The 10,080-nt window shown below is 49.6% G+C and overlaps 1 protein-coding gene across 1 annotated transcript; it reads left to right on the top strand.

Annotated features, from left to right (window-relative positions):
- Window positions 1–439: 439 nt before the first annotated feature.
- Window positions 440–4,624, top strand: ACER1 (alkaline ceramidase 1; the record flags this gene model as incomplete). Its single annotated transcript, XM_010176527.1, has 5 exons — window positions 440–554; window positions 927–1,065; window positions 2,202–2,339; window positions 2,934–3,071; window positions 4,456–4,624. Coding segments are annotated over 5 exons (699 nt in total), but the record flags the coding sequence as incomplete, so codon positions are not given.
- Window positions 4,625–10,080: the final 5,456 nt, after the last annotated feature.

Below are 10,080 nucleotides of genomic sequence, written 5' to 3'. Positions count from 1 at the left end.
CACCCACTCGCAGCGGGGCTGGCTGCTGGCCAAAAGGGGCAGAAGCCATCCAAGGAATTTCTGGCAGACCTGGGTTGACAGGAGAGGAAGGTGGCTGCAAACAGAAGAGCTTTGGCAGCTTGCTTGAAGACACTGGCCAGCTGAAGTTAAACCATCACCCAAAAGGGGCCACAGCAGCTTACTCTGGGCTTGTTGGCCCCAGAGGTGCTTGCACAGATGTCCACAGCCATTGCTGTCACATAGCTGTCCTTCCAGTTCCAGCCTCTCTTCTCGAGAAATGCCCCTGCCCTCTCCCTGTGCCAAGAGCAATACCTGCTTCCATGCCACGCTTTCCACTAGAGATCAGAATCCTCTTCACACATGGAGAGACTGAGGCACGTGGTGGGATGAGACTTGCCCAAGATCATGCAATAAGCTGAATGTGTTTCTTGTTTTTCAGATCAGCAATATAAGCTTCTTTGTCCTCTCTCCTGCTCTGCTCTACCTGAACCGGCAGTACTGTCAGCATCGTGCCTTGCCCTTGTATTTCACCTCTGCCCTGCTCATCGGCGTAGGTGGGTACCAAGGTTGTGAGAAGACCAGACAGTTTGCCTGAGTACTCAACTGTTCATTCATGTTGCTTTTGGAGGCTGGTTCTTAGTGGTCAAAGCACAGGAGCCAGTTGGGGAGGGAAAGCAAACAGCCATGTCTGTCTGGAGCCCTGCAGCTCATGGTTCCTGCTGGCTGTGGGTGCACAACTTCCAGCCCAGTAAATCCCCGTGGTGCTGTGTGGACTGACTCACCCAGGCCTCCGTTAACACCAAGGTCCATACCTTGCTCTTCAGGAATGATGTGTCTTTAGGAATTGCCACCAAGAACTTCCCAGGCCAGACAGGCTTGTGTGAGGATGGAGCTTTGCTGACACAAGCTGTCTTTGCTCCTTGCAGGTATCTTCTCCATGTACTTTCACATGACCCTGAGCTATGTGGGACAACTCTTGGATGAGCTCTCCATCCTCTGGACGCTGGCTGTGGCATATTCCTTTTGGTACCCAAAGATTTACTTCCCCAAGTGCATCAAGAGCAGGTATGACTCAGAAGGATGTAGGGTTGCAGGCTCTGAGGGGAGGGATGGGACATTGACCTTGGTGTGTGTGACCCACAGATCACCCCCCCAGCCCACAGCCAGCTCCCCTGTGAGGGGTCAGTGTTGAGGTTACTGCAGTTTGCTTTGGGACCAGACCTTCCATCACTCAGTGGTGGATGTGCTGACAGAGGAAGAGTAAGAAACCCACCCAGAGGGAAGGGCCGTGCTGGGCTCCCGTCCACTGGAGCTGTTTGTCTTTGCAAAGGAAAAACTTTTCATGGAGAATTTCAAAGTTAATTAGGAAATTAAATGTTCCTGAGCGCTAACATTCAATTACTGATGCTGCCAAACTGTCCTAGCATCTCCTGCCATCCACAGAGAGCTCTCCTTGAAGGCTGGTGGGGTCCCATAGGACAAGTTGGTCCAAGTTAACACCTCACATCTCAAAGGTTGTTTGGACAGGAGGGCTGGCTGGGATAGAGGAGCTCGGCAGAGAGGATGGGGAGACTGGGTGAGTGTGGATCAGCAGAAACAGGAACCCAGCAGGGCTTTGCTCAAAGGATGGTCCCATCCTGGCTGACTTGCTGAAGCCATCTGAGCCAGCTCAGTTAGAAACCTTGCAAAGACCTGCTCCAAGTCTGCTCTTCCCATGCCAAAGAGGGGGTCACCAGGAGTTCACTGGGTGGTTGGGGGAGAGGGGAAGGGACTTGGGAAGGGATTTGCATGTGAAAGGCCCCTCTGAGCCCTATTGTTGTTCAGTCAGCCCAAATCTGCATGTTCCCCTGCCCGACTCTGCTGGGACTCCTGCTTTGCAGCCCTTCCCTGTGCAAAGCTCCTGATGTCTTTGCTTCTCGATGCTCATCACCATCATGAAAGTGCACAAGTTACCTTCTGGGCTGTGTTCCCTGCTCTGTCATGGACTAACTGGGGGGCTTTGGGCAAAGCACAGACATAACCAGATACCTCAGCCTTCCTGCCAGGACTACTGCCTAGGCTGAGATCAGCCATGTACAAAGAGATTGAAGGTGCTGGAGAAGGGTATCCTCCTCTCAGGCAATGAGCAGGACCTCTCCCATCCTTATCCTTCCATACTGTGAACCTTGGAGGCACTGACACTCACTCCCAACTCTCTTTAGGAAGCAATTCTTCTGGTTGAGTGGTATCACCACCGTGATTAGTACCTTGATGTCCTTCATCAAACCGACCGTCAACGCTTATGCGCTCAACTGCATCGCCTTCCACGTGCTGTACCTGACATGGCGTGAGCTGAAAAAGTAAGGATGGAGCTGAGAGGGGTTATCTGCAGGTCCATAGCTGCTCCTGGAAGGCTCACACGTGACAGTGACTCTGTGCACAACAGTGAATCGTGCCCAAGTCTTCATTGTCCACATGTGGGACTATCAGCTCTGCAAAGAATTGAGGTAGCCTGGGAGGGACCTAGGAAGAGGCACAGGCAGGACTGTGGGCAGTGGGACACAAGAAGGCCATCTGGCCCAGATGCCATGCAGAATGGGGATAATCCATGGGACAAGTATATCTTCTCCTCCTCAGCTGCCATCTCTGCAGCTCTTTCCCATTTTGGGGGATTTGGGAACCAGTGTGGGGTTGGGAGAACTGTCCAGGACCTGAGGAGAAAGATAGGAGTGCCCTGGTATCTCCTAGCATCATCTTCACCCACAGAAAGTCAGAAACCCCCTCTACAGAGCCACACTTCTGCAGTTCTCGTGGTTTGATGAATAGTCTCCAGGAGAAACTCGCTGGGTTTTGCTCTGTTACATTAACACTTGGAGACAGGAACCAGGACACTTCAAAACCCTCTTTCCTTCCAACACAATACTCCTCTCCCTCTCCCTCACTGTGTCTTCCAGGTGCAATGACAAAAGGGTTCACCGGATGGCTGCAGTCATGGTCATGTGGTGGGTACTGGCCATCAGCAGCTGGATAAGTGACAGATGGCTCTGTTGGTTCTGGCAGGCGGTCAACTTCCCCTACTTCCACAGCTTCTGGTAAGGGCTCCAGCACAGGGGCAGGAACCCCATCCCAAATATTTCAGGGGCTGAAGGACCACAGCTAAGGAGAGATGGCAGCAGGGCTGTGACATCCCATCAGGGAGGAGCTGCATCTCTGCCCAACCTTCTCCCCTTTTCCTTTGTCGCTGTTGATGCTGCTCCTCATCCTGGCCCCAGCCCAAGGATTTGATCCAAATCGCTGCTCAACATCCCTCACCTCCTCTGCACTGGCCAAATGATGTTTTGCAAGTGAAATTGTTCTAAAAGTCCCTCCAGGTCAGCAGTTTGCTTTCACGTGGGCAGCAGGTCAAGGGAGGTGATTCTCCCCCTGTACAAGTCACCCCCTGTGGTCTTGTAAGGCCCCACCTGGAGTGCTGTGTCCAGTTCTGGGGTCACCAACAGCAGAAGGACATGGAGCTACTGGAGCCAGTGCAGAGGAGGCCACGAGGATGATGGGAGGGCTGGAGCAGCTCTGCTGTGAGGACAGGCTGAGAGAGTTGGGGCTGTTGAGCCTGGAGAAGAGAAGGCTCCAGGGAGACCTTCTAGTGGCCTCCCAGTACCTGAAGGGGCTCCAGGAAGGCTGGGGAGAGACTTTGGCCAAGGGCAGGGAGTGACAGAACAAGGGGTGATGGCTTGAAAGTGGCAGAGGGGAGATGGAGCTGAGATGTGAGGAAGAAATTCTTTGGTGTGAGGGTGGTGAGACAGTGTCCCAGGCTGGCCAGAGAAGCTGTGGCTGCTCCTCCCTGGAAGTGTTCTCGGCCAGGTTGGATGAGGCTTTGAGCAACCTGGTCTAGTGGAAGGTGTCCCTGCTGCTGGCAGGGGGGTTGGGACTGGATGAGCTTTCAGGTCCCTTCCAACCCAAACCATTCAATGATTCTCTGATCTGCTCCCAGGAAGCTCCATGAAGTGCAGTGTGGTTCGGGTTATTTTAATAACCAGACTGTAAGGCAGAGATTTTCCTGGACGAGACATTTCAGTGCCTGGACAAGCGCAGCTGTGAGTGCTGCACACAGGGCACATTCTCAAATTCACCCTCACTGGGATAACTGGGACAGATACCCAGTGCTGCTGGCCTAGGCTAGGCAAGGTGGGCTGGGTGGTTTGGTTGGAGCTTAAGTTCCTTACATCACCCCATTCCCTCTGTGTGAGGAATTGCCCCAGCCCTGGCTCACAGAGCTCTTCAAGGATTTCCCCACAGGTACAAACCCCACAGGACCCTGCAGCCCTCGTGCATCCCGGGTTTGGGACCTTTGCCTGCCATTTCTGTGCCCCTTGGCTCTAGCTTCATGGTGGCAATGCCAGCCATGCAACGCTGCAAGGTGCAGGAGGAGCAGATGGAGTTCCCTCCATCCAACACGTCTCTTTTTGGTTTCCTTGGCAGGCACGTGCTGATAGCCATGGCTCTCCTATACTGCTGCCCACTGGTCATGTATTTTGATGTCATCTACGAGATGCCAGCATTCAAGCCAAAGATAGGATATTGGCCCAGCGACTCTTGGCCTGTCGTCGTGCCTTACATTGTCCTGGAGGAACCTCACAAGCAGTGCTAGAGCTGGTTGTCCTCAGGCATCCCTCGGGCATGAGGTGCGTGATGCACACGGGGAACACCTCAGCTGTATGCCTGGTCCTTGGACAAGGGCAATGTGGCTAACGGATGGGGCAGGGAGCAGCTGAGGCCTCGTGATGCTGGGCATGAAGCAGGGTGGGAGCCCACAGGTGCCTTGGAAGACTCTGCCCAGACTGGCGTCCAGGGAACTGAAGATCTCCTCCTCCAGCAGATCCCAACTGAGAAGGGGAGGGAGATGGTGCTTCTTCTGTGTCTTCTGCATTAGTCAAGCAGTCACGCTCCTTGCTGACTAGGGCAGAGCAGAGAACACAGAAGCCAAACTGGTGACAGCTGGGTTTGTTGGGGCTGCTCTAATTATTATTATTAATGTTATTTATTGAAGTACGTGGTCTTGCTCGGTAGAGCTGTGCATTAAAGCTATGGACGTTGACTTGCAGTGAGCCCCTTTCTTTTCCCTGACTGCACCATATCCCCCATTATCTGCCAGTCATTTCCACAGACTGGGTGGCCAAAGCTCTCTCTGACCCAGGGAGAGCTGTTTCTAAAGAGAAATCCTCCTGGGGGACAACCCAAAAGAGGTTCTGCTGACTCAGGTCCTGAGATGTTCTACCCCAGGCTCTAACTCTTCTTCAACTCGCAGTGGTCCTTGTTCCTCCCCAACTCTGATGGTCTCCAATGCCCATGTGTCACTTGGAGACTCCTCTGCTTGCTGAAAGGGGTGGCTGGTGGTGGAGAGTGAAGTCAGGAGCCAAAAAAATAGATAAACATGTTGGTACCTTTGCAAGAACAAAGAGAAGATGCAAAGCCTCAGAGAAAGACCACTGCTGTGCCATGGGTACACAGTGATGCTCTCCAGGGTCTCCCACAGTGTAACAGTGAAGAAGTTGCTCTCACGGCCACAGGACACTCTCCTGGTCTCCAAGCCTTGTTGCACTGATGAGTTGAACCATGTTGTGGGTCTTGGTCATTGCACAACCAGGGGGGACTGTCTCTGGAAAGCACCGAGAGGCTGGCATAGTGGCTGAGGTTTGCTTCCTGCAACGCAGCCAGGACAAGGTCATGTCACTCCAGGGACCACAGGCTTCCAGGGACACTGAGTAAAACAAAAGCAGCAGCACCTTGGGCTTAGGATGCTGTGTGACCTGCCGTGGCCACTGCTGCCTCGTGGGTCCCTCTGCAATGGTCCCCAGGGCCACTAGATGGCAAATGTGGCTCATGAACCCCGAGCGAGATTTCATCTTCAGAAAAGGGATGCCTGGCACAAGGACTGAACCCCCAGGCTTGGTCCCCCTGCCCTCTCCATCCCCCGGCACTGGGGTCAGACACCTCTCCACCAGCACAGCCACTGATGAGACACCTGCAGAAGGTGCAGGACAAGGAGGACTCAGAGCCCCAGCCTTTGTACACCCTTGTCTCCCCATGCTGGTGCCCATCTCCTCCTCCGTTTGCCTCTTTGTCTCTCCTCCACGCCATCCCTCTGGCCTCTTCCCTCATCACCTCATCTCCCTTTCATTGACCCTCCCCATTTCACTCCCTCTTGCTCTCCCCTCCCCACCTCACCCCTTCCCCAGCCCATCACATTCTTCTCCAGCCTATTAATAACTTCTGGGCAATTGCACCGGGTCCCCGCTGAGCTCGGCCCCTCGGCCGGTGCTGCCCCGAGCAGCCACTGAACACACCAGCAGCAAGTTCAAAAGTGCAGCGGGGCTTTCACAGCCCCTCTCCTCGTCAGGGGGTGGAGGAGGCAGCTCGGAAAGAAAAGCCGCGTTGCCAAGGAGCCTGGCACAGGAAAAGGGGGTCACCTTCACCTCCGACAGGAACATGGGAGATGGACAAGCACCAGCAGCCCCATGGATTGGAGATGCTGAGAGAGCCATGAAGGGATGGAGGTTGGGGTGTGGGTGAGGAGGGCTAATTGGCCACCTCTGGTCATGGAGCTGGTGTGATGCTCAGCAGAGAAAGCCAGAGGCAAAATCCCCCGTGCAGTATGGAAATAGGGGAGGTGTCCCGGCCCCCAGAACAATGTTGCTGCAGTTGAGTGACTGTAACAGGCCCCGATGACAGCCGGGGCCGCGGTAAAAATGCCTATTCAAGCAGATCAAGACATTGAGAGGCCTCGTGGGGATCTGAAACCCTCAGGGATTTCTGGATGAAGCCAGAAGCTGAATCCCCAGCCCTGGGAACCTGAGGTGGGGGGGAAAGAAGAAAGGAAAGAAAGAAAGAAAGAAAGAAAGAAAGAAAGAAAGAAAGAAAGAAAGAAAGAAAGAAAGAAAGAAAGAAAGAAAGAAAGAAAGAAAGAAAGAAAGAAAGAAAGAAAGAAAGAAAGAAAGAAAGAAAGAAAGAAAGAAAGAAAGAAAGAAAGAAAGAAAGAAAGAAAGAAAGAAAGAAAGAAAGAAAGAAAGAAAGAAAGAAAGAAAGAAAGAAAGAAAGAAAGAAAGAAAGAAAGAAAGAAAGAAAGAAAGAAAGAAAGAAAGAAAGAAAGAAAGAAAGAAAGAAAGAAAGAAAGAAAAGAAAAGAAAAGAAAAGAAAAGAAAAGAAAAGAAAAGAAAAGAAAAGAAAAGAAAAGAAAAGAAAAGAAAAGAAAAGAAAAGAAAAGAAAAGAAACCCATAAAGCAGCTTTAAAAGGACTGCAGGGCCTCCTGCTCCGAGTGGGGCTGTAGCCTGAGAGAGCAACGGGGCCTTGACATCGATGTGTGACTGGTCTGGGCATCCCCAGGGCTGCACAGGGTTATCTGAGGCTGGGGTCACACCTCCTAAAGGTCCCCGAGCTGCTGAGGATGCAGTGTGCTCCCTGCCACTGTGCTCCCCACGGCTCCAGCTTGTGGGGTGCAGAGCTGGGGAACACCCCAGGCTGCCAAAGGGAGAAATCGGGGTGTTTTGCAATGAGCTGAAGGAGATGACCAGCACACTGAATGGGTAAAGCTGGGAGTGTTGAAGGCAAAAGGTAACAGTGGCCCTTTCTCAACCCCCCCAGATCATGGGGAGCTCTGACGTTACCTTCTGCACCGGTTCCCTTGGCCGTGTGAGTGTAACCAGCCAGTTCACTCAGCAGAGGAACACAGGAAACAGGCAGGGCAGGAAGAGCTCCAAACCCCGCGCTCGAGGAGCTGAGTTAAGATTGGCCAAAATTAAATCTTTCCTTATTTTTGCCAGATGAGCCTTAACCCGGATCATTTCCCCGATTTGGTTCACCATGTGGCTGGCCTAAACCACAAGAAAAGAGAAAGGAGAAGGAGGAGGAATGAGGAAAAGGAGAGAGGCTGCTCCTTTCAACTGATGCCAGATGAAAGAGATTGTGAAACACCGACACCAGTCGAGTCTATTTGGTGCAATTGCAACACAAATGAAATAATCAGGTTGATAAGGCAGCAGCAAGGATTGGGGTTTACCTGTTCTCCTGCACTGAATTGCCTCCTGCTGTTACAGATTTACACTGCAGGATTTGGCTCCAAGACTGGAAACTTTTCAAGGCAGAGTGATTTATCTGTAAAGGACATTGCACATTCATGGCCCTGCATAAATAATGCAAAAGTAATTAATAATAACCCAGTCGCTCCTCTTAACAACGCCGGGAGAAGAAATTGCTTCACCCGAGTGTCTCTTATGCCTTTTGAAAAAGATCTTTACTCGTTAACTGTCTCAAAGAGAAAGAAGATAATAGTTTTGAAACACAGAATGGATGTTGGTGGGTCCTGGGATTTTATTGCCAGCCTGGTAATCTTCACAACTGATTTAAAGAACCCTCTGCCAGAGTCACATTAAAACAGCATTGATTCACCTTTGATTTGTTTTCACTTTTAATCTTCTAGGTCTGCAGTCAAAAGTTTGAAACCATGAAAGCAAAAGAAATACAGGAAGGAAAGAGCTAAGCTCCAAGAATTATTACCTCTAAAAGTCTTGTCCTTTTAACTCTAAGTGCTATTTTTTGACGTTTGACACAGGATTTCCAACTCAGGAGCTGGCAATTTTGTCACACCCACCTCACAACTGCTTGGAAAAGCTGTTTCATTTTTGGTTTTACTGTTTTACCTACATCCTTGTATCCACTTTTCATATAAAAGAGAAAATTAGCCGTAGGGAGATAAATGCCAGGATTTTCCAGCTGTTGATGGAAGTTCTGGACAGATTAAAGGTATCAGGTCCTGATGAGCTGGAAATATATATATCAGTGAATAACCTGTCACCATGTTTGCAGCAGTCAGGGTCTTGAGGTCCCCTGCTTGTGTTCTTCTGTATTAGCTCACATGGTGGCTGCACACATAATCAGGGCCAGTTTTGCCCAGTGATCATAAAGGAGGTGTGGGGAAAAGTTGCTTCTCAGCAAGGAGAAGCATGGCCATGACATGGCTAAATGAAAAAGTTGATAAGAAATTCTTTTTAATGAAAAGATCCAATGATCTCTTCAGCTGTTTCTATAAAACCCCGGGATTTGGTTCCATTTAGGAAGATATTCTCACTGCTGTTTTCAGACAAAAACCAAGCAGTTCACGTTTGTCTGACAAAGTGGTTCGAATAACTTCAATTCTCTGGTAAATGGTTGCTATCAAAATACCTTAAATGGAAGGAATAATTTTTCTGTGCCTTCACATCCCCGCTCAGAACGTGGTTTCAATTAGGACTGTTCTCCACTTTTTATTTATTCACTTTCTATGAACGTTCAGTCACTTGGGTCCTGATTCATGAGCTCACTTAAGCACATGGGGTTTTGTTTTTTTTATATAAATGTGTTTAAAAGTAAAATCGAACAGTGTTTTTCTCCCAAAATGGTGCACTTAGTTTCAGTGTCTCAAATATTTAACAAAAGGCAACGATTTATCTCAAATGCTGAAGGTTTCACCAAAAACAATGTTCGGTGGTGCATTGGGTTATAAAATTCACAATCTGCAATCCATGCTGCATTGATTTAGACAGACCTTCTATAAGAGACCAGCTGTCTCAGTTCACTAAAATGCTTAAGCATATGTTTAATTTTAAGAACATGAATAATTCCATTGATATCAATGGCACTTGCTTACACTTAAGAATTTATTTTGCTGGGCTGGAGCCAGAAATAGTGCCATGTAACGCCAATAAAGTGCAAACTGCAATATCTCTCTAAGTGCTTTCTGGGACTGATTGAAAAAAATAATCAATGAAGAATTGTCATGTGAAAATGCAAAAAATTAATATACGTGAGATTTTGCTGTTTATTATGCTAATATTGCCCAGTACCAACATCCACCAGAGCGTTGCTGGGTGAAATCAAAACCACACCTGTGAAACGGAGCAAAAATGGCAACAAGTGGAATTTGTTATTTGGCATGAAGCAGCTTATCAGACTGAAAAGATTTACTCATGTAACATTGAATAACATTTACCATCCTTACAGAAAGATACACGTAGAGATTAAAGACAGAGTCTGACCCCATCTGTAGCATCTCCAATGTGTACTAACTCTAT

This window comes from Antrostomus carolinensis, unplaced genomic scaffold, assembly GCF_000700745.2.
Source record: "Antrostomus carolinensis isolate BGI_N321 unplaced genomic scaffold, ASM70074v2 scaffold33389, whole genome shotgun sequence".
Taxonomy (NCBI): Eukaryota; Metazoa; Chordata; class Aves; order Caprimulgiformes; family Caprimulgidae; genus Antrostomus; species Antrostomus carolinensis.
Note: the sequence above shows the minus strand (reverse complement) of the source record. Positions and strands in the feature narration are given on the sequence as shown.